The sequence below is a fragment of the Equus przewalskii genome, chromosome 18 (assembly GCF_037783145.1).
Source record: "Equus przewalskii isolate Varuska chromosome 18, EquPr2, whole genome shotgun sequence".
NCBI classification, from domain to species: Eukaryota; Metazoa; Chordata; class Mammalia; order Perissodactyla; family Equidae; genus Equus; species Equus przewalskii.
Window position 1 is genome coordinate 38,405,523 of NC_091848.1, and position 25,870 is coordinate 38,431,392.

Consider the following 25,870-nt stretch of genomic DNA (forward strand, 5'->3'; position numbering starts at 1 on the left):
AGAAGAAAAACGGTCACAGATGAAAGTCTGAAGACGAAGGAAGGAATGAAGAGCAACAAAATAGGTAAACATGAGGGTGAATCTAAATGCATATTGACTGTGTAAACAATAATAACAATTTATTCACAGTATAAAATATATGACAATAATAGGACAAAAGATGGAGAGGGTTAAACGGAGTTGAAGGGTTCTAAGGAACCTGGACTGTCCTGCGAGAGGTGAAGGTTCTAATTTATAATAGATGCTGATAAGTCAAGAGTGCATTCTGTACTTTCTAGGGAAACCATTAAATAGTAAAAAAGACTAGAACTACCAAGCTATTAGAAGTGGGGAAACAGAATAATAAAAAGTACTTAATCCAGAAGAAGGTAAGAAAAAAGGTAAAAGGATAGACTAGACTGAACAAAATGAAAACCAATAGTAAGATGGCAGATCTAGACCCAAATTTATCAATAATTACATTAAATGTAAATGAACTAAGTATTCCAATTAAAATTCAAGGATTATCAGACTGGATTAAAGAAAAAAATTATATGCTGCCTACAAGAGATGTACCTTAATAAAGTTTCAAAGTAAAAAAAAGTAAAAAGATATACCATGCAAGCACTAACCAAGAGAAGGCTGGTACAACTAAGCTTTAAGACAAAAAGCATCATTAGAAATAAATAATACTTCAAATGGATGAAAAGGTTCAATTTACTGGTCAGATACTACATTCCTAGATTTACGTGTACCTAATTACATAGTCTTAAAATACATAAAGCAATATTGACATAAATAAAAGGGGGAAACAGACAAACTCATAATAATTGTGGAAGATTTTAACACACTTCTCTCAGTAACTGATAGAACAAGCAGATGAAAATGAGCAAAGATATAGCAGATGTGAACACACACAATTAACAGAATTGATTTAATCGACATATATAAAACATTACACCCAAGAATTACAGAATATAGTTGACCATATATCAGGTCCTGAAATTTGAAAATACTGAAATCACAGAGTATGTCCTATGACCACATTTATGCATTTAGGGATTATGCAATTCCTAATAATTAGTTAGGAATTAAAAAAAAAAAGAACTAGAGAATCTTCAATAGTGTGCAGATTAAGAAACGTCCTTCCAAATAACACATGGTTCAAAGAGGAAATCACTATGGAAACTAGAAAATATTCTAAATTGAATAATAATGAAAATCCTACTTAACAAAACCTATGGAATGCAGCCAAAGCTGTGTTTGAAAGGAAATATATAGCCATAAAATGCATATATTAGAAAAGAAAAGCTAAAAATCAAGGACCTAAGCATTCATATCAAAAGTTAGAAAGAGGAGAGCAAAGCAACTTCCCTCAAAAGAACAGGAGAATAGAAAAATAGAAAGACAAAATCAGAAATCAATGAAATAAAAATAAGTTCATTTAAAAAGCCACTGGTGAATTATTCAAGGAAAAAAATAAGAGAGAATATATACCCAATCAATATCTGGAACGATACAACAACTTATCTTGGAGACTTAATAAAATCATAAGATGATACTGTGAAGAACTTCTTACCAATAAATTTGAACAAGATCAAATGAACAAATTCTAGAATGGTACAATTTATCAAAATTGACACAAGAATAAATACAAAATCTGAATAATTTTATACCTAGTAAAGAAATTGAATCCATATTAAAAATCTTTTCACAAAGGAAACTAGATGCCTTCATTAATGAATTCTACCAAATATTTAGTGAAAAAACAAAAGCTCCAAACCACCAAACTTACAGACAAATTCTTCTGATAATAGAAAAGAAGGAAACCTTTGCTAAGCTGTATTTTGAGATTAACAAAACCTGGATACTAAAATTGAAAGGATACGACAAGAAAGAAAAATTACAGTCCAATCTCATTCATGAACATAACTGCAAAAAAATCCTAAAAAATATGAGCAAACTGAATCCAGTGATATATAAAAAGTATAATAAATCACTGACAAATTGCATTTAGTATAGGAATGTGAGGTGGCTTAACATTTAATAATCAATAAATGTAATTTGCCACATTAGTAGTTTAAAAAAGAAAAATTATACAATTATCTCAATGATGAATTTTATTATATGTGTTTTCCTCCATCTATTTGTCATTAGTCACATTTGATCTGAGTGTATATGTAGAGAGGCCAAAGTATCTACGGATAAACTAATACAATAAATGAATTTAACAAGTTGCTGGATACAAGATCAGCCGTATTTCAATTACTCGCCAAAATCAACTATACTTCTATATGCCAGCCAAGAGAAAATAAAATTTTAAAAGTTTTATTTTATTTTTAAAATTTTATTTTATATATAATATAAATATGAGCATATTTATATTATTTTTTTATATTTTATATTATTTTATAACCAATTACAATAGCTTCAAAAAGTATCAAATACCTGGGAATAAATCTAACAAATATATAGAAAGCATCTTCGCAGACAATTATAAAGCATTATTCAGAGACATTAAGACCTAAGTAAATAAAGAGAAATACAATGACTGTGGTTTGGAAGACCCAATATTAGAAAGAAGTTAATTCTCAAACTGATACAGATTCAAAAAAATTCAAATGAAAATCCCAGTAAAGGGGAATATTTATTCTATCAATACCAAAACTTACTATGACACTAGAGTAGTTAAGACTATTTGGTATTGGGACAAAGACACACAAAGGGACTAGAGGAAAAAAAGTAGTTTAGAAACACATCCATCCACGTAAGGGCACTTCATTACGACAAAGACAACATTAGAGAACAACAGGGAAAGCACGACCTTTTCAAAATTTGATACTAGTTTAATGGATATCTATATGGGAAAAAAGAAACTTAACCCCTACCTTATAACAAGCACAAAGTTCAATTATAGGTTTAAATGTGACAGAAATAATGACAAAGCTTCTAGAACAGCACTGTCCAACAGAACTTTCTGTGATGATGGAAACGTTCTATATCGGCACTGTTCAATATGGTAGCCGTAAGTCACAAGTGGCTAGTGTCATTGAAAAAGTGACTTTTTAATTTTAATTTTCTTTCAACTAATTCCGATTTCAAACTAAATAGCTACATGCGGCTAGTGGCTACTGTACTGGACAACCAAGTTCTACAAGATAACACAGGGCAATATTGTACGAACTTGGAGCAAGCAAAGATTTCTCTTTCTCTCCTTTGCATTACAGTCTCTGCTAAATCCAACATCTGACTATCTCTGAGTTGGTTTCTATTGACTACTTTTTTTTTTAATATGGGTCACACATTCCTGTTTCTCTGTACGTCTAATTTTTTCTTTTTAATTGTTTATGTCGTGGATGATACAATATAGAGATCCTGGATTCTTTTATCTCTCTCTAAAATGGTTGATTTCTGTGTTAGCAGGCAGTTCAATTCCTCACTGATCACCCTGAACTTGAGTATGCTTGATTTTATGCTTTATTAGGGCAGATAAGCTGAAACCAACGTGTTTCCCCAGGCCCTCTCATTTGACAGGACGCAATCTCTAAATTGTCTCCTCTGCAGATTTTGGTCAGGGCTTGGTTCATGGTCCGTCTTACTCTATCCAGGGCAGGGTCCTTGATTCTAAAGTTTGGCCTTTTTGGTGTCTCAGAGTGTTAATGAGGTCTTACCACTTTGGCTGAGCTAGAACTCCAAGAACCCTCTGCTCACCCTCTACTCTATTTGTTCTGCTTTCAACCCCATAGTAGTCTCTCTGTGCAGCCTGTGGTAGCTCTGCCCTTTACATGTGAAGTCCATTTCTCAGCCAAGACTTGCTGGAGACCCCACACAGTCCTCTGGGGAGTCCCCTTCTGCACAGCTCTCTTCTTTATAAATCAGTAAGAAAAAGGCAGCCCAAGAGTAGATAAGAGACTTGAACAGGTACGTCACAAAAAAGGATATTCAAATACCCAACAAATACTTAAAAAAAATATCACTACGGTGGCATACAACTGCCCAGCCATCAGCATGTCTAAATTTGAAAAGACTAATATTGCCAAGTGCTGGTAATGATGTGGAGCAACGTACTGCTGGTGGGACTGTAAACTGATAGAACGACATCGAGAAAGTCCGGCATCATCCATCAAACAAGTCATCCACTATCACCAGCAATTCCATTCCTAGCTACACATCTAACAGAAAGGTGTACAGAGGTGCATCAGGAAACATGTGAGAAAATTCGTGCAGCACTGTTTGTGACAGTCAAAAACTATAAACCCAAATATTCATCAAAAGCAGAGTGGACAGGGGGCTGGCCCTGTGGCCAAGTGGTTAAGTTCCTGTGCTCCGCTTTGGCAGCCCAGGGTTTCGCAGGTTCGTATCCTGGGCGCGGACATGGCACCACTTGTCAGGCCATGTTGAGGCGGTGTCCCACATGCCACAACTAGAAGGACCCACAACTAAAATATACTGGGAGGATTTGGGGAGAAAAAGAAAAAAAAAAGATTGGCAACAGTTGTTAGCTCAGGTGCCAATCTTTAAAAAAAGAAAAAAAAAAGCAGAGTGGACAAATTGTTGTTCATTCATACAACGGAATATCATCCCAGTGGGCTGGATTTCTCCCAATTACCTTCCAAATCTCTCTACCCCTTTCTACCAAGCTACTTGGAAGCAAGGAGAAGGAATGGATGGCATCAAGCACACAGGTGAAACGGTTATTTTTAAAGAAATGAGATACATTTATCCTGAGACTGGAGAAAAAGTGAGAAATTAGATGCATATACTTGACAGGAGCTTAATCTTCTTTATGAAGTATGAAGCAAGGATAAAGGATGGAGTCAACAAAACTAAGATTTTCCTCCTTTATTTTTTGGTTTATTAGCATCATTAATAACACCCAAAGAAATGTGAAATTCATGGCTGTTAACAAAATCCAGGAAGAAAAATCAATATTGTTTATAACCATTTCATAAGCATCTTGCTTTTGCAACAATGGTCTAGGATAACATTTTACCCAGGCCTTGAAACTAAATGTAGACAACATTAATAATTTAAATGAACTAAAAATACTCACAACATATTAGGAAATAAAATGCTTACTTGGCTGACATGCACTGGTGTTAAAATTAAGTCCAGAACTCCAGACCAGCCAGCAAATACACCAAGTGGTATGGCATATGCTAAAGCAATCATCAAAAATCTCAAATTGCTGTAAAAGAGAAGTAAAAGAAAATATTACTACAGATTCAAAATCTAGAATTTAAACTCTTACTCATGAAAAATGTAAGTCATTTGGAAATCAGAACACCAGAATCAGAAATAGAAAATATTTGTCAGTTTGTTAATAAGTTCAAAGTTCTTTAAATTTTTTACCTTTATACAAGGAATATTTTTTGTTCATATTGTGTAAAATTGTCAACATTTATTATATAGACGAATTACCAACATTATTTCATAGAATGAGTAGGTAGATTCAGTTAAAAAAAGCTCTTATTTGAAAAGACAAATTACCGTTTCTCCTTATGAACAAGGTAGAGGGAAAAAAACAAAGATTAAAAAGAAATATATAATTTGCTAGTTTTATTATTTTCAAAGAATAGTTTTAATTTTTGTTTTATTATTATTAAAGTTTGTAATAATAAAAAATGTTAATGGGCAATACAATTCAAATGGCTCAAAACCAAAAAGGTATAAAAATATGGGAAAATGTCTCCCTGTTACCCCTATACCCTTCTTCCCACAATTACCAATGTTATCACACTCTTGGGTAACGTCCCAGAAATATTTCAAAAAATATAAGCCAATACAAATATATATATATTCTTTCCCCAATCTTTTTACATAAATGTTAGCGTATTACAACCATTTGCTGAACTTTACTTTTTTTAACTTAATAAGTCTTAGAGCTCTTCCACAGTCAGTACATATAGAGCTTCCTCATTCTTTTTTATAACTGCACAGTATTCCATTATGTTAGTATATCAATTTATTTAACCAGCCCCTACTGAGATATATATATATATGTAGAATTTTATCCCTTTGCTCTCACAGTCATTTCACATGTGTACTAGCAAACTTGGAGAATCGATTTCTTGAAGTGTAACTGCCATGTCAAAGTGTATGTGTATCTGTAACTGCAAGAGATAATGCCAACTCCCCTCTATAGAAATTGTACATCCACATACCTATCAAAATGGCTAAAATAAAAACATAGTGATAACACCAAAGTCTAGTGAGGATGCACAGAAACTGGATGACAGGTATATCGTTCACGGTAACAAAAAAGGCATAGCTACTCTGGAAGACAGTGTGGCAGTTTAAAAAAAAAAGCTAAATATACAACTACATAGAATCTAGCAACTGTACTCCTGGGCACTGATCACAGAGAACTGAAACATGTTCACACAGAACCCGTATACAAATGTTTATCGCAGCTGTATTTGTAATCGCCAAAAAAACCCCTAGAAACAATGCAGATGTCCTTCAACAGCTGAATGGTTAAACAAATTGTGTACACCCATACCATGGAATATTACTCAGCAATCTAAAAGAGTAACTACTGACACACAAAACAACCTGGATGACTCTCCAGAGAATTATGTTCAGTGAAAAAAGCCAATCCTCAAATTTTATGTACTCTATGATTCCATTTATATAAGATTCTTGAAGAGGCAACATTACAGTAATAGAGAACAGATGAGTGGAGTGGGAGGGAAGTGGGTGTGGCTATAAAAAGGCATCAGGAGAGATCCTTGTGATGCTGGAAATGTTCTGTATCTTGACTGCATCAATGTCAATTTTCTGGTTGTGCTATATAGTTTTGTAAGATGTTACCATTTGGGGAAACTCGGTAAAGAGTCCATGTTATCTCTCTGTATTATTTCTTACAACTGCATGTGAATCTACACTTATCTCAAAATAAAAAGTTTAATTTAAAAAATATCATAAAAATTGGGGCTGGCCCCGTGGCTGAGTGGTTAAGTTCGCGTGCTCTGCTGCAGGCGGACCAGTGTTTCGTTGGTTCAAATCCTGGGCACGGACATGGCACTGCTCATCAAACCATGCTGAGGCAGCATCCCACATGCCATAACTAGAAGGACCCACAACGAAGAATATACAACTATGTACCGGGGGGCTTTGGGGAGAAAAAGGAAAAAAGTAAAATCTTAAAAAAAAAAAAAAAGGAATAAAAATCACATACCATTCACACCAGCTATTTAAAAATTTTAAACTGTAAAGTATCTAGGAATAAACCAGGAAGGCCCAAGATCTTTATGGGGTCAGAGGGGGTAGCAACCTTTAATCTAATTAAGGGCATAGAATATGATCTAAAGAGATGGAGAGACAGTCCATGCTGTCAATTCACTCCAAATTAATCTACAAATTCAATGCAATCACAATTAAAATTCCAGTCAAATTTTTTAGAAACTCAAGAAATATGCTCTAAAGTTCACACAGAAGAACAGAAGTCCTTGGAAAGCTAATTCATCTTTTAAAAAAAAATGAAAAAGGAGGCCCTGGTCCTATCAGATATTAAGACAAACTGTATGGCCAGAGTAATAAAAATAGTTTGGGACTGTCTCAAGAACAAAGAGAACAATGGAGGAGAATAGAGAACTAAGACATGGAAACAATACACAGTAACGGTGGCACTACGAGTCAAAGGCTAATGCTTGTTTCCTACGTGGCGCTGGATCATTAGTTATCACCACATACTAAGGTGGATTCCAGGTGACTGAAAACCTAAACGTGGAAAACAAACCAGAAAGTTCATAATTAAGGAATCCGTGGACAAAATAGGTAGGCAGATGACAGACTGGGAATAAATATCTGAAATTTTTATAATATACAAGGAACTTATATCTAGAATATGTAAATCATGAAGAAAAAGATAGCAACCACCATTAAGAAACGGGGAGAAGCTACGAGGAGGAATTTACAGTAGATGAAACCTATGAGGCAAACAATCACATAATTAGAGACAAACTTCTTAATAACCAGAAAATGCAGATTAAGCAAAAGATATATTAGTTTATACCTATTAGACTGGAAAAATTAGAAAGAAGGATAATGCCAAGTTTGGTGGGCATACAGGAAAATGGGCACTGCTGATGCAAGTACAGATAAGTGCAGGCATTTTTGAGAGCAATCTGGCAACAGTTGGCAAATTAAGCCTAAAATATCTTATGACCCAGCAATCCTACTGTGGGGTATGTTTTCCAAAGAAATTCTCAGGTCTACAGTAATGTGTATGAGGATGTCACTGTAGTAGTATTTGTGGTGGCAATGAATTGGAGGCAATTTGGGTACGCAGTGGGAGTGGGTAGATAAAATGTGATGGTTTTATACTACGGAGCACACAGAAGTAGGTGTACACATAGCAACAGGGATGCAGCTTGAAAACAGTGCTAATATCACAAAATGAGAGCTATCCAGATAGCATGTGCCTCCTTATGGAATAAGGTAGCATCACTGATGAAGTAGTCTTCTAAAGCCAAAACAAAAACCTAAATCAGATCATAGCTCTGGCTAAGAATTTACAGGAAATACAAGGACAGAGGAACATGGTAAATGACGCCACAAGGAGGCAATCAACAAAATCCAGACAACGGGGACAAAAGAGCAGAGTCGTCAACAAATAAATTAGGAGAAAAAAAGAGAGAGATGGAGAGGAAACCTATAGATTATAAGGCATTTGAATCAATTGCAATGTAGGGACCTAATGTGGATCCTTATTTGAACAAATTGTTAAAAAAACATTTATGAGACAACTGGAAATTTAAATATCGATTTGATATTAGCCAACTATTGTTAAAGAGATTTTAAGGGTAATAATGGTACTATATTTGTTTTAAAAAGTCCCTATCTTTTTAACACATATTATACAGATTGAAATATTTATTGATAAACTTATTTGTCATCTGAGAATTTGCTTAATGATTCCAGAAGGGGAGACGTGAGTGGAACAGACATGAAATAATACTGGCTATAAATTGATAATTGCTGATATTGGGTTATGGGGATATGGAGGTTATACTATTCTACCTTTGTACATTACTGTAACTTTCCAAAATGAAAAGTTATATAAAAAAAAAAAAACCCACATAGTGTTTAGTGAAAAAAGTCAAACATAATGAGATACATAATAGGCGATCATTTAAATAAAACATAGATGCTACAAAGCAATACACATATTGCAAAAGCACAGAGACAAAGAGATACACATTAAAACGCATTTGAGAGGCGGTCTGGGTAGGGGGAGGGGAATGGAAGTGGGAAATATAAATAAAAGAATCAATGAAAAAATAAAAGAATAAATATGTCCATGTGTCCTGAAGTAAGGAACGTGTTCAACTCAACTCTCTACTCTTGAAGTCTAAAAGGCAAAACCCACCAGCACTATCATCTAACATTAAACCAATATTTAAAGGCAGAGAGAGGTTTACATTAGGTCACACAGGTTAAATGCATATTAGGAGATGGGACTCATATGGATATAACTGTAGTGGGAATTCTGGAGCATAACCATTGAGGGGGATTTTTGCCCATCAAAAAAAAAAACAGGCAATTTTTTTTTGCTGAGCTTATAACTTTGGCCAGCTATCAAACAGTTTGGATTCCTGCACAAAAAAGAAAACCACTTTTAGATGGAGACATGGTAAAAGAAATTGTTATTTCATCTATGGAAATTTTGTTAAAAATTATGAAGAAAAGACTAAAAAAAAAGTGAGAGAGCTTTAATTAAGGCCCAAACAATTGCCTGGAGAACATAAGACCTTACAAACAATATCAAAGATGTGTTGATTCAAAGTTTCAAAATTGAAAAGTTGATCCAAAATTGAAAAATCGCAAGTACTTATTTTTAACTTTAGATAAGTAGTGTAATATGGGAGACACTGCTCAATGAAAACTTTTTCAGCTGTAAACTTAATGAAATCTAAATGCACATCAAGTATTTACTTCTAATGAAAGCTCAGCATCTGAATTGAGATGTGTAACCGTAAAATACACACTGGATTTCCAAAGATTTTATAGAAACAAAAGAACGTAAAATATCTCAATAATTTTGCATATTGATTACATGTTAAAAGTAATACTTTAGATATAGTGGGTTAAATGAAATATGTTACTAAAATTAGTTTTATCTGTTTGTATTTCCTTTTTTCAATGAGGCTACTAGAAAATTCAAAATTACTTATGTGGCTCACATTATATTCCTGTTGGACAATATTACTACAGAGGATACAAACACACAGTTCTTGACCACAGGGAACTCACCATCCGTGGGAGCGCAAGACTAGAAGAGACAAAATCAACTGGAGACAGTCGCCAATGAATCAATAAAAACTCATCACAACTAACTGGGAAAAAAAATTCAAAAGAAGTTCTAGCGGCCCAACTACAAATCATAATCAACAGCAATGGTCTATATAACCACGGAATCACATTCAGTGCTGGGGCATTGCAGCCTTCAAGGGTAGAATTTAATCTAATTCCACTTAAGTTATACCAATGAAATATAATAAAATATTAAGTTTCTCAAAGTATCATCCCACTGGAGGCACATGATTTTAGGTGATATGTAAATAAACATTATTTATTTTATTTGCTTTGTATTGACTAGCATTTATTTTAATGTGTATTAAAAATACATAAGGAACAAAAAGCATATGCATATTAGGAAAAAATAATAAACACCTACAACCCATGATTTCACAGACACTATTACGTGATATGTGTCCTTATAAAAGACTTGATTTTTAAAATACTAAGTAAATAATAGTATAGGTGGCAGGTAGAGAAGGCAAAAATTATAGAGGTTTTTGTTTTGCGTGATTTTTTAAGATAGATTTCCGATAGGAAGTCCCTCTGAAATATTTAACCGGTATTTTATCAATTATTTACAACCTGATGAATCGGTTGCTGAAATATTACTATCTTCAATAAATGTGGAATTATCTTGAAGGTGCTCGTTAAAACGACTCTGATTCTAGGTACTGACCTCAGTAATCTACAGAAGCTCCGCCGGTAACTCAGCCGCTGGCTGGCCGCAGCAACACTGGGAGGAAGGGGCGGCCGGGGCGGGAAATAGGCTAGAGTTGCAGAAAATAGTAAGCAGACAACTCCAAATTCTGGGGGAAAAAAAAAAAGAAAGTAAAATGTTCACCAGGCAACACAAAAAGTTTCAATATTTCAAGCATTTATCTAACAAATATTTATTGAGCATTAGCTGAGCTCTAGGCATATAAAGATAAGTAGAATACAGTACCAAGCCGAGACAGCTCAGCCTTGTGAGAAAGACGGATGTGTAAAGATAGAAATTTCAAGGGGTCGTAGGTAAGAAGTCACGCTAGAAGCAAAGAAGTATGGTGGTACTGTGGTATACTCCACAGACAAAAAGGTTGAGGCAGTAAACAAATGTAAACAGATGGAGAAAATGAATTAAAAACCCACAGTACTGTACTGTAAGAGGGATTCTGAAACAGGTCTAGGAGGACTGTCTGGTAAGCATGGTCCTCAGAAGTATTCAGACTATGACTGGGAAACTTGTTCACTGCTAGTGTATAGAAATACAAGTGACTTTTATATATTAATCTTGCATCCTAAATTTGTTTTTTTAGGATGAACTTGTTCACTTTGGCTGAACTTGTTTTTCAGATCTAATAATTTTTTTAGTGGATTTCAGAGGATTTTCTATATTCAAGATCATGCCATTTTCAATCGAGATGATTTTACTTCTTCCTTTCCAATCTGGATGCCTTTCATTTCTTTTTCTTGCTCAGTGGTCCTGATTAGAACCTCCAGCATAATGTTAAATAGACATGGCAAAAGTGGACATCCTTGTCTTGTTCCTGATCTTAGGGGGAATGCATTGTCTTTGACCATTAAATATGATCTTATCTGTGGGTTTTTCATAGAAGCCCTTTATTGGGTTGAGTGTTTTTATCTTGGAAAGGTGTTGGATTGGTTAAATGCTTTTTTTTATCTATTAAGATGATGACATAGCTTTTCTCCTTTATTCTACTGAAATGGCTACTACATTAATTGAATTTTGACTGTTAAACCAATCTTGCATTCCAGGAATAAGTCCCATTTGGTCATGATGCATAACCCTTTTTATATGTTGCCAGATTTGGTTTGCTAGTATTTTGTTCAGGATTTGTGGGTCTATATTCATAAGAAATATTGATCAACAGTTTATTTTTCTTATGCTATCTTTGTCTGGAATAAGTTAGTTTAAGAGTCTTTAATCTTTTAAGGTAGCAATTCTAGCAAAATATTTTTAATGGAATAAAGGGTCAAGGGACAATACTTTAGGAAGGCAGATTGGCAAATACGCAAGCACTGAAGCAATAACTGGGAAGCTTTGAGTGGGGCTTCTGCTTGACTGCATGGGAATCATGAGCCAGAAGGATGCAGAGCATGAATACATGCCCAGTAGTGCCTAAAATCCAGTCATCTAAAAGACACAAACATTGCTTACGTTTTCAATAAAAAGAATGACATGACCAAAATAAAGTTTAAAATTTGTTTCACCTGCTTTCAGTTTTATTTACTTATTTTTACATTTTAATTTTTTTCTTTAAAAGGAGTGAGTTGTCTACAGTGGGTTAAATGCTTTATATACTGTCACCACCTCTGCTTTCACTTTTATTTCCTCCAAATTATATTTTGAAATGTAAATCTCGCAATAGTGTAGAATCCTTCAGAGTGCGGCCTTTGCCTACAGCATGGTGAACTTCACACCCCTTGGTCCTGTTTGGATGGCTTGCATGGCCTGGCTGACCTCTCTAGCTTCATCTAGCACTGCTCCCACCAGATCTAAGCCACTCTGCACTTTCAGTTGCTTAAATGCACCAGGCTCTCTCCCCTGACTGGCCTTCTCCTCCACGGCTCTCTTTCTAGTATATATTTCCTCCTGCTCACTGTATTTGGCTAACTCTCTCTCATCCCTCAGGTTCCAACTTAGATGCTGCATGGCCAGGAAGCTCAAGTTGACCTTCAAGTTCTGGGTTAGGTGTCCCTCCTGTGAGCTCTCAGAGCAACTGTGGGCCTTTGGTTATAGCACTTTTCCCTCCCTTCTACAATTGTCTGCCTGTCTGTATTCTTCAGGATGCTAAGTTCTGTAAGGGCAGGAACCATGTCTACTTCAGTGCCTAGCACAGTGACAGATATATAGGAGCTCAAAATATATTTGCTAAATTAATAAGTGAATAAACGAATTAATGCAAAATTCATCATAATCTGGTCCCTTATCTTTCCAGCCTCATTTTCTGCCACTTGCTACCTATACCCAAATGCACACATTTACACTACTGTAGCCACAGCAGATTACGTAAAGTTCTCTGGACAGACTGAGCTCTCTCATACCTTCTTTGCCTTTGCAGTTGTTGTTCCTTCTGTACAGAATACCCTAACTCACTTGAACACTCAGTGAACTCCTATGAAAGTCTTGATTTTGTTTAATTATCACATTCTTGGTGACGCCTTCCCCGACTCCTCAACTTCTCTCCAAACCCAGGCCAGTCAGGCCTCTCAAGCTCTGTACATCTCTATTTGTATTATAATTGTCTCATCAGTCATCTTACTAATTCCCAGTGGTTTGCCCAGTGCTTGGTATACAGTAAACACTTATAAGAAGTTTCTGAATGCAGAAAGAAATACAGTCATACATCACTTAACAACAGGGAAATGTTCTGAGAAATGGGTCGTTAGACAATTTTGTCGTTGGGCGAACATCAGAGGGCGTACCTACACAAACTTAGATGGTATAGCCTACTACACACCTAGGCTGTATGGTACTAATCTTACAGGGCCAGTGTCATAGATGTGGTCCACTGTTGACTGAGACATCATTATGTGGCACATGATTGTAATGAACAGGCATATGGGCAGAAGGGATATATTTAAGGACATCTGTAGGGGACTGTAATATAAAAGTTGACTAGGACTCGACCCTAGAAATAAAGAGAAAGGGTGCAAGAGAGTGTTTTGGTGAGGTCAATATCCTTGATTAATATACTAAACATACAGACAGTAGGAAATGAAGAGAAGAATAAACTGTGGGTGACCCAAGTTTATAAGGTTAGAGAACATGGCCAATGATGGGGAAAGTGCAAGGGAGAAAATGGGCTTAACACCTACTAACAGATGATTAACAAATGTTTACTGTTGATCATGATGTTTAGTCTTATACACTGATAAGATTTCTAGAAAAGACACTACACAATGTGCTACACAGTGCTTAACTGTAAGTGGATGGGAAAAGTAAAATTAAGAAATAACCTTCTGTGTAGCAATAATACATTTTAAACTTAATAACTCCCTAGAAAGGGTACATTTAATTTATTTACTTACTTACTTATCCATTTATTTATTTATTGGCAATTGTAACGCTTTTTCTTATTACCTAGGAAGATGAGGAACACTATTACTGAAGCTGGTAAGAGTCCAGGCTATCTCACAAGACTGATTTTGCTAAAACATAGAAAACCATTACACAAGTTTAGGAAAGATTTCACTACGAAAAGACTTTGGAGCTGGCCCCTGGAAAATGTGCAAATTTTGCAGGTGAAGAGGGACAGCGTCTTAGAAAAGGGTAACTTTCAAATAGGCATCTCCATATTATATGACAAGGAAAGCTCACATATGCATATGCCTGTGTTAGTCTGCTTAAGTATTTCCTAAGAAGTGATCTGGTACACAAAATTAGAGGGAAGATGACTGGGATAAAAGATAAAGTGTAACAGGAAGAAAATAAATTTCAAAATACCTGCATATAATACGGTCTCTATGCGATCTTTAATGTGGGCCCTGCTATTCTCTGAAGCAAAAAGAGGCGATGTCCCATTGGGAGCTGGAACAACAAGTGGTCCAACTAAAAATGCACAGGCTCCACCAAGATAACTGAGCATTGACGCGATCGCTGTGGCAGTAGCCCGTTCATCTGCAGAAAACCACGTTGTGGACAGGAAAGGAGCTGCATTCATTACAGTTGGACCTGCCAATCCATTTAACAGCTGTCCTCCATGGATTAGTCTAGAATTAAAAAAATTAAAAGGCTGTCAGGCACGTGAAGCGAGGATTTCTGAACAAAAAGAAGTTAGCCAAACAGCAGTTTAGTTCTAGCAATAAGTATACACAGCCGAAGGAATATGACAAATCTGAAAGGTAAAGTGTGTTGACTCTCTGTGAGGAAGAGCAAACACAGTAATGGTTTCCCTTGTTCATCTCACAAATATTCACTGAAGCCTCTGACTTGTGCCACATACCAAACTAAACAGTTCCAATCACCTTGTTTCATTTGTTATAACACCATGTGGGAGCTATTATTATCCCTATTTACTGAGATGCGACAGCCTTGGTTTAGAACAATTAAGAAACGTGCCCAAGTGCTAACAGGCAAAGTGGAGATTTAGACCCAGGTCTGACTCCAAAATCCATATTCTACTAGATTGCCACTTATAAACAGAGCACGTAAGTGCCACCAGTCATACAAATAACACAGCTGAACTCAATACTGCACGCCTACTCTGCTCCAGGTGATGGAAATACAAAAAAGACAAGAGCCATCACAGTATCTTCTAATAGAAAAGGAACTGGTTGAGGAGTCGGAAGACCTGAGTTCCAGCTGAGCTCTGAAACTAACTAGTTGAACGGTCCTGGGCAACATGTAAATTTGTGGAATTCCATTTCTTCTCCCATAAAATGAGGAGACTAGTCTAACTCAATATGCATTCACAGAGCATCTGTTGGGTTAAGGTACTATAATCATAGGATCACTGGGTCCCTTCTTGTTCTAATACTTTGTGACTTTTAATTGTTAAGGGTTAGTGAAGACTAGTTTCTTGCTTCCCTTCCATTTGTTTTCCTGCTGATCTTTCCTCGATATTCTATTTAGTGCTCTATCTTGTTCCTTCTTGACCATACCCTTTTCCCGCATTGCTTCCTCTAACCCCAAAATACACATTCACATTCAAGAGTAGGCTTGAAGGAGAAAAGAAGCTGCAAGTCCAAAAAGCATAGACAAAAAAGGGAGGCAAGGTACCTCTTCTGCCTTGGAGGTAGAGGAGAGGGCAGGCACAGAACATGTGACATACACATGATACTAATTACTCCTTTTTTCCTGCTTATTTTGCTTTTTAATCACCATGTAGGTGTCAAATTCTCTTTTTTTAACAATCGCCACCTTGAACTACTTAGAAAAAGTTTTTTGAACGCAGAAGGAAATAATAAACAGGCATACGGGAGAGAGGCAGGGCCCTAATATAGAAGCATGAGTGAGTGGGAAGTGAATATGTGAATCAGGCCTGCTCAATTCTTTGAAAATGCTGGAAAAATTATTTGAAGGCAAAATCGCTCCAAGCATCATTAATATTACTAAATTAAGAAAACTAAAGACATTTTAAAATCTTTTTTTTATAAGGGGAACTACTTTCTAGAGGACAAAAACTATTTAAACTGTTTATGAAACCAAATACTTCCCCTAAAAGCCAGTAGATCCCAAGCTGTCAGACAGCAATTTCACCATAAAATTTTTCTTTAAAAATGTCATTAAGTGGTTTTAATCAGGACTCGTGATGGCACAATAATCTGTGTGTGGTGGCTCATAAAGGTCACTGCTTTGATATTAACACTTAGTGTTCCAGAAAGACTCGTCTCATCTAGAAGGAGAAGGGTTGGGATGAGAACATTTTATTATGCCTAAAAATACTAAGAGTGGAAGGAGAATATGGAAGAAACAATCTATGAAAAAACGAAACAAAAAACTTGACAAAACAATATGAATCTTAAGAGTTATGATACAAAACAACTTATTGCTTAACTCGTCATGAGCTCTCAGTAGAATCACGAAGGGACTATTTTCTAAGCAGCAACGTAAGTGTCATAGGACGTGTCAGCTTGTGACAATGTAAGGATCATCCAAGTCCAGTTTACTCAGTTCTCAGATCAGAATACTTCTCACTCCAACAGGGTACCCGTGCTCAACGAGTACCCAAAGAAGGTAGAGCACTACGGACCTTCAGATGGGCTCTAAGTCTATGAGGTCACTGAACTTGGGGGGCCAACCTTGAATATGTGAATTTAATGAAAAGTCATCTCAGGAAGTAAAACATACTGATTTGACTTTTAAAAGTTACTCTACTTTAAATAATTATGTGCTTTTTGCATTAAAAGTCGTCATACACAAACACACTCCTCACAAATAAGTTCAGTATGAGAACTGGGACCTACAGGATCTTAGGGTTACCCTCTGAATTCACAAGAAACCTGGCAGGGAAACCCAGTTCCATTCGTCCTGACATCTTTAAGAATTCCAGAATTTAGCCCTGCTCCTTGTCCCATCTGTATCCTAGAGTCCCTCAGAGCTTGGCATCACTAACGTAACTGGTTATATAAACTGTTGACCTGGTAATCCTGACATAACACTGACCTGTAACATCAAGATTTTCATGTTAGCCTGACACTATTTTCTGTCACCTACCATCAACCTATCCTATTTTGTGAAATTAACTTTTTAATAAAAATACATTTAAAAGTAAAATTTACTTGTATATATAAAAACCAGTTTTCCCATTTAAAGGTAATACAAAATAAGAGGTACGTTTTTCTGGAAAAATGCTGGCCATAAGATATAATAAAATCATACAAACATAATAAATTCTTTAAAATGACAATAAAGGAGATGAAATACTTATAAGTTGTTCAATACAAGCTGTGTTATTTAACTCATTCAACAAACACACACTGAGTATGCATTGTATATTGGGTAGGCATTGTGACAGGCCTAAGTATATGAGAATATAAAATTAAAAGCTAAAGCCCTTGCCCTTAAGAATCCCTAAGAGTAGCTGAAGCATCAGCTACCAGCACTGTACCAGGAACATAAAGAAAAACAAGGCAATAATTAGTCCTGCCCCTAATGCTTGTGGGGCCTGTGACAAGAGTACCAATAGAGGTCCCTGCACGTCCTCCTCTTCTCATCTCTGGCTCTAGTCTGCAAGATCATCGCATGTGTATGCACGTGGACCTGAAGGTCCAATTCCATCCAAGCTCCATCTACCCCCTTACAAACAGCTGCCCCTCAGCTACTCCTTGGGCCTAGGGAGTACACACCAGGGATGCATGAGGTCCACTCTTGGAAGAACAGACCAGGGAAACCGGCCCACACAGGGATTTCTGGGGTCTTGTGTAGCTAGAAGATGATGGGCAGGGTGGGCACATTTCCTTGGCTCTAGAGACCCCTCAGCCCATAGGTAATGGCAAAGCTGAAGGAAAGCCAGAGAGGAACACTCTCGGGCATGGGGTCCAGGACACAGACCCTTGGGCAGTATTGACAACAGTGGGGATACAGAAGGGGATGGTTTGGAGAACTGTTCCTAGCCATACAAGAGAGATGGCTGAGTGAAAGATTGGATACTGGGGGAGGGGACACCCACAACTCTGTAAAAATGTACAATAAGAGGTTGAATATAGTCAGAAGGTAAGGAAAGAGGTCTGAGCGAAAAGATATATGTTGGGGTTGGGAAACAAACACTGGAGAACACTAACTTTTTTTATACAGTCAGAGGAAGAGAAATTTAGAGTGACATTTGAGAAGGAGCAATTACAGAGGCAGGAAAAAATAAAAGAGGGACGACTGGTGTCATAGCAACTAAGGAAAGAACGGTTTTGAGAAGATGAGAGGGAGCTGTTGACAGAGTCAAATCAAACAGAAAGATGGTTTGGTAATGAAAATGTAATCACTGGATGTGGCAACAAGGAGGTCGTTCGTGATCTGAGTAGAAGCAGTTTCAATACAACATCGAGGGCGGAAGTCAAACTCGTGAGGAAATGGAAATTTGGATTTAGGCTATTCATTCTAGTAGTTAGAAACAGATGGCAGAACAAAAATTAGGTATATAAGCTTGGCAACATGAAAAAACACCCAGCTTAAATGAATAGTCTGAACTGCAAAGTCTCTGCCTTCACATATCGAAAGACAAACGCAACTCGTAACTGTCCTATCGCTTTCTAAGCCCTCGTGAAAGAAGCTGGCTTTCGGAAATTAATACCTATTGATCTGGGCTGTCTGTTAAAAATAACATGCAAAAACAAAAGAGGAGTGATTCACAATCTTCAGTAAAGTGAAGGAAATCACATAATTTAATGTTAATGTTTCTGTGTCATCATTGCACGCTTCAGGTTAGTTTGGCAAGTAACAAGTTAAGTTCCTTGCAGACAGGACCATGGCTTCTAAATTCCGCTCAGCCAGCGCCTCACAAAGCACTAAGGCAGTGCGCACGCTCCCTGGGACGCATGGACTGATTCAAGGACGGGGAAGCGGGGTCACCGAAACACACAACTGAGCCTAGTTTTAAAAACCTCGCAAAGTCCCTTCACGTACATCCTATCAGTTCCATTTATAAATTTTAAAAAATTTACTCAGCAATACAAAAAACAAGGTGATTAACAAATATTTCGGGAATAAGGCTTTTTAAAAGACATTGAGGGTGGTAAAAGGCAGGCCCTCACTTTACTACTGTCTCGGGCAGGGGGCACGTGGGAAGGGTCGGCAGGAGTCAGGAGGGTAAGGAGGTCATTTGGGCTCCTGGGCAGTAAGCTCTGCAGAAGAAAGGGAGCTCTCTGGCAGCCGACTGGAGAATTCAAGGGGTCTAACTCTTGCTTTCTCCCCTGAAGCTGCACACCTGACGCAGGTCAGTACATAGTCACGGTCAGGGGACTGCAGGTCTGGCCTCTGCAGGTCAGCCTGGCACAGCTCTGCAAGGGGGCAGGTGGGTTGCTCTCCTTCTTCATCCCAGCCTCCCCACACTGATTCCTTAATTTACTCCCTCTTCTCGTCCTCCTTCCAATTCCCTTTCCTTCTCTTCTTCCTTGGGTCTTTTTTCCTTTTCCCTTTTTTTCTCCTTGCATAACATCTACCCACTTCTGAGGCCCAGTTTGTCCCACCCCCATAGGCCAGGTGGAAAAGTGGATGAAAGAGAGGAGGATTTTCCTAGCAGGCTGAGAGAAAGATTAGACTAAAGATCTCGGAGTCTCTCCAGCATCAGCAGAACTAGATGACAGAGACTAGGAAGACCGAGAGCTGCCCATGAGTGTCAGTGCTGCTGAGGCATGCTAGCCTGTGGTGAGCCTAGGAGGGACCTAAGGGGGCCTCACAAAGTCCCACCCTTGCCCTGTGCACCTTCACCCCTCAGTTAGTGCCTCTGTCCTTAGAGAGGCTGAGGCCTCGGTGGCACGTGGTATGGCATCTGTGCACAGCTGCATTCCTTTTTGTATCCCTCAGTTTACACTACAGCTTTTCAAACTAATGCCAACTGCTGAAGTTCAAACTGCAGAACTGAGTTCATGATGTCTAACATACTTGACATTTTTGTTTGTATTTAATCATATTCTGGTATCCTCACCTTTTGCTTTCTGACATCGTGGAACAAATACCTATGATTCCTAAGTTATTTTGTACTTAGAATAACATGATGTTTTAGAATTAGAATTTTTATAGCTGGAAGAGACATCAAACCTCACCTAGATAACCCACCCTCCTCATTTTACAGACATAAAAGCTGAGTTCCAGAGAGGCTAGAGACACATTTAAAATCATACTTATAATTTTATAACTTTCCTTTCTCCAAAAAGTATTGGAGAGAACTCCAAATTCATATAAGTAGCTAGTGGCTAAGCCAGGATTAGAAATCAAAATTAGAACTGATTTTATCAGTCCACAAGTCTCTCTATCCGTCCACATGGTCTCATTCTGAAGGTTCTCTGTTAATAAGAGCAACAAAAAAAAGCATTGATGTTAAGATAATCCAACGTTCTCAGATCTAAAGTCATGCGGTAGCTGGCATATTTTTATTCTGTGCATAGACCTACTTTATAAACCTCTGGTTTATGACGACCAGCATTGGTGAAAGCAACAGAGTCGGCTTTTTACAAACTTAGCAGATACTTTCTCAGTGTAAGTCCTGCATTCTTAACTTAAATTCTATGTATTTTAATATGAAATAACTTAGAATCCATAAAAATACTTATCTCTAAGACTCAACATGCCAACAGTTCACAAACTTTCCCCCAATTCCCAAATCCTAATCATCCTGCATCAGAATAAACTCATGTGTTACAGGATTTCCTGGATACTGAAAAGGGCAAAAGCACTAGAAATAGTTTTCCTTTATTTAGTCCAAGAAAAGATAGAGAAATAAAAAGAGGCAGAGATGTTATGAATTAATTACAGGAAAAAGGAAATTAGGAAGGGAGAAATAGAGACGGTGGTGGAACAGAATGAGCCTTCTAAAGACTGTTATCACAGCCTCAGTTTTCTTTTACGAAAATCTTTTTCACGTTTGTATCCTTTAATAATTTTGTCCAATTATGATTCAATGAAAAATATCTACTATGGTCAAGGCACCTGTGGCTAGACACTCAAGAGAATATAAAGATAAATATTACAGTTTCGGTCCTAAAGAAACTCATAATAATAACTTATCAAGTGCCAGTTATAGCATCTATACATAAAAAAATACTGTGAAAAGAATATTGGGTTAGATATCAGAAGACTCAGCTTCTAGTCTTAGCTAAATTTATTAACCGTATAATCTTTGGTGAATCACTTATTCTCTTTCTGTTTCAATTTCTCCTAAGGTATTTTATCTGTCTCATGGGGTTTTTAAGGCCAAAGATGATAATCTCTCGGCAAGGAACAGGGGAAATGGACTTAGTCTTGACTGAGAGGTATCTACCTCCCTCCATTTTGTCTCATAACTTTTTCTTGTCTCATGACTTTTATTTTGTCCTTTTAGTTTAAAAGTATATATAGTCACAGTAGAAAAGAAGTGCATAGAGAAGGAAAAAAATCCATAAATTCACTAACTCAATTCAACAAATCAGACAACCACTACTAACATTTTGATTTTTCAGTCTTTTTCTTTCAGTTTTTTTCCCTACATAGCTCTCAATCAATACTTAAGCATAGGTAACCCCAGATACCATATTGAATCTACAGTTTTATGCACTAAATCACTTTAACTGTATAGTCTATCATCAGCATTTTCTCATTTCATTGAAGATTCTTTACAATCATAATTATTAATGGCTCCATGAAGTCTATTATACAGAAACACAAAAACTCATTTAACATTTTCCTAATGTTTGCTATTTATTTGGTAATACTAATAACACTGCTGTATGCAATAATCTTTGTAGGTAATTATTTGCCATTTTCCAAATTATTTCCTTAGGGTCAATAAATTAAAGGGTATGAACATTTTAGGCCTTATGAAACATACTCTTAAATTGTTTTCCAGAAAGGTTTGTAGTAATTTACATTCCCATCAGTGGTGTCCACAGTGCCTGCCTCACCAGCACTGAATATCACTATTTAAAATATACACACATATACACAAATAACTTGGTATATTAGTTTTCTATTGCTGTTATAACCAATTACCACAAACTTAGTGGCTTTGAAACAACACATATTTGTTATCCTACAGTTCTGTAAACCAGAAGTCCAACATGAGTCTCGTCGGGCTAAAATCAAGGTATTGGCACGCCTGTGATCCCTTCCAGAGGCTCCAGAGAGGAATCTGTTTCCTTGCATTTTCCAGCTTCTCACAGCCGCCTGCATTCCTTGGTTCACAGCCCCCTTCCTCTTTCTTCAAAGCCAGCAACAGCAGTTTGAGTCCTCACACTGTATCTCTCTGACGTCCTCTTCTGTCTCTCTTTTAAGGACTTGTGTGATTATGTTGGGCTCACCTGGGTAACCCAAGATACTCTCCCTATTTTAAGGTCAGCTGATTAGCAAACTTAATTCCACCTGCACCCATAGCGCTCCTTCATGTATGTATGCACATGAATATGTAACATAACATATTCACATATTCCAGAGATTAGAATGTGGACATCTTTTGGGGATGGGAGGCATTATTTTCCCTTCATATTTGGGAAGGCCAAAAGGTATCTCCTTGTTTTAATTTGCTTTTCTTTTTTGACTATAGGTCCTTTTTTCTCTTGGTATAATTTTTCTTATCTTGAATGAGGGCTTTATATAGTATCTGCATTATTTACCTGTTATTGCTCTTATTTTGACAAATACGTTTTCCCATTAGTCTATGTTTTGTGAAGCAAAACATTTAGCCATCTGTAACTAGTCAGATCTATCACTTTTTCTCTTTATGATTTTCCTTTATTTTTCATGCTTAGAAAAAAATATCTTTCTCATGTAGAGATTAGATAAATATTTCCATATATTGTTTTCCAGCTAAATATTTAACTGTTTAGTTCATCTGAATTTGTTTTGATGCATGGTATGAAATGAGGATCTAAAATGATCCCTTCCCCAAATAGGTAACTGATTTGCCAGGGGTAGACAACCAACTGTCCCCCAGTGTCCATTCTATTTTCCTTTTAGTTATAGAGCACCCCAAGTTTTTGCTGGGGTGCCACATTCTACATCTCAAAGCCCCCCTTGCAGGGAGGTGGGGCCTTGTTACTATGGGTAGGCCAATGAGATTAGAGTGGGAGGACTTTAAGGTCACCTCTATGAGGACAAAGAGCTCTCCCTCTTCCTGTGGGATGAAATGTAATTACAGTGCTGATGGACCAGCTTTGGACTTTACTGCCAAGGTCATCTCCCTAGGGGAGAACATGAGGGGGAACTTAGGTCCTTTGTAGAACAGAGCTGCCCACCTGCCCTGGCCCACCCGCCAACTCTGGACTATCAAGTAAGAAAGAAATACTATCTTGTTGGGGGCATTACATTTTGGGGTATCCTCATTCCCTAACTGAGGAATCAACTCGAGAATGCGGGCACTGTGTTCACATAGACACAATATGTTTGGTACTGACTTAGTGGTTAGGCTGTAGCCTGAAAAGGCAGGTGACTTGTGAGGCGCACAAAACCACTGCTTGGGATAACTTAGAACCGGCTGGAAAAAATCAGACCATTGAGTTCCTGCCCCTTGCTGCTTTCAGGATGGCACTACAAGAGAGATATAAAGTCAGGCAAGTGTTAGATTGTTTGCAAGCACAGAGGGAAGGGACAAGAGCTATGCTAAGAGAGTTTCTCTCTGCTTGAGGACTGCAATCTAAATTTAATGAGAATCCAGGAATCTGAAGCCTCAGGTTGCTTCTGTATCCTAAATGGCAAGAAATAAAACGTCTTTTAGAGCCTGTCTAGCAGCAGAGATCATATAAAAGGTGTTATTTTCCTACACACAGGCCTACTTTTTTCAGATGGCATCCAGGGAGCCACCACTAAATTGAGGGGAAAAGGGATGGGCTGAGCACAAAAGCCAGTAAATGAAAGGAGATGCAGCAAGCGTTAGAACCACAGCCACGGGTAAAAATCTTTGGGTGTGGCTACATTTACACGAACCCACTGGATGTAAATAGACCAGAAGGCTACTAAGCGTGTGAGAGAAGCGTACTGCCAGACACTACAAAACAGGTCTTTCCACAAAAGTTCAAGACTGCTGATGTGGGCCAGCCCCGGTGGCCTAGTGGTAAGTTTGGTGTGCTCTGCCTTGGAGACTCAGGTTCGGGTCCTGAGTGCAGACCTACACCACCCATCTGTCAGTGGCCATGCTGTAGCAGTGGCTCACATACAAAAAGAGGAAGATTGGCTGTGGACGTTAGCTCAGGGCTAATCTTCCTCAGCAAATAAACAACTAAATAAACTAACAAAAGACTGGTGATCCTGCAGGTCCCCAAGTCAGGCAGAAAGTGAAATGTGAAAGCTGGGTAGCCCCCAAGAAGGGCATATTCCCCAACATTCACTTCAGGTGTGGCCACTGAGGATAATGGACAAAAAAGTCTCCAGAGGACAAAGCCAAAAGCCACCAAGAACAATCAAAGAAACGTCTTCCAGAGAGCCACAAAGACCTGACAGGACCCAGAGATGCTGGAGTTTTATGAGTTGGATGCAATAACTGGACAGGACTGTGGGTTTTCTCCTTTGAGGAAGGATGAATACGTTCTCTGCATGGGAAGAGGCAGGACATGGATATATGGGGGAATTTGATAGCAGAGACTCCTAAGTGTCTCCTTACATCTATTCTCCCTTTCTTTGTTACAGCATCTTTGAGTTTTGACTGGGTACATGGCTGCTGAGCCACATTTCCAGATTCTCTTTCAGATAGATGTGGCCATGTGACTAAGTCTGTAACAATGGGATGAGAGTAGAGATGATACACACAACCTCCTAGTTATCACTTAAAGATGTGGTCACTTGCCCTGGATGTCCTACTTCCTTTTCCTGTGGGCCAGAATGACAGTATGATAATGAGCCAGCCTGGACCACTTGGACAAGGAAGATATCACCCTAGCGGATTTTGGAGCAACAAAAGAGAAGGAGCCTGGGTCCCTGGAGGGCCTTGTGGAACAGAGCTGCCTACCTGCCTTGAGCAGCCCCAATCTTTTAGACTGTTTCTTTGGAGAAAAATAAACTTCTATCTTACTGAGACTGTGTATTTTCGGTCTCTTTACACAGCTTAGCCTATACCTTACTAACACTTGGCTGTCAGTAAATGTTGACTGTTGAATTGTGGACTTAAAAGATGAAATTTGGGAACCAACATTTGTTAAGTATGTCTACTATGTCTGTTTTTCCATTCTCTTTTCAAAAGTGCTTACATATTTTTATGTTATTTTATAAGTTATTTATCATATTTGCGATGCATATTTTTCCCAGTTTGCACTTTAATTTTATGATTTGTTTTGAAGCATAAGGGTTCATATGTTTATGTAGTCAAACCTACCTTTCACTGTTTTTGTGCTTGGAAAAAAGCAATCTCTCAGGGCTAAGATTCATTTTCCCTTATGCTGCCTCATTTTAAACATGCAGCTCATCAACCCATCTGGAATATATTTCAATGCATGGTCTCTGGTAAGTACCCCCAATTTTTTTCTATTC

The 25,870-nt window shown here is 37.5% G+C and overlaps 1 protein-coding gene across 3 annotated transcripts in view; it reads right to left on the minus strand.

Annotated features, from left to right (window-relative positions):
• The window catches only part of SLC49A4 (solute carrier family 49 member 4), an 80,120-nt gene that overhangs the window by 39,841 nt on the left and 14,409 nt on the right, over positions 1–25,870 (minus strand). For all 3 annotated transcript variants that reach the window (XM_070583761.1, XM_008538087.2, XM_070583763.1), the window contains exons 3-5: positions 14,732–14,997; positions 10,961–11,090; positions 5,059–5,167 (exon numbers count right to left, since the gene is read on the minus strand). In XM_070583761.1, coding sequence (XP_070439862.1) covers positions 5,059–5,167; positions 10,961–11,090; positions 14,732–14,997 — 505 coding nt within the window. The remainder of the gene's footprint in view (positions 1–5,058; positions 5,168–10,960; positions 11,091–14,731; positions 14,998–25,870) is intronic.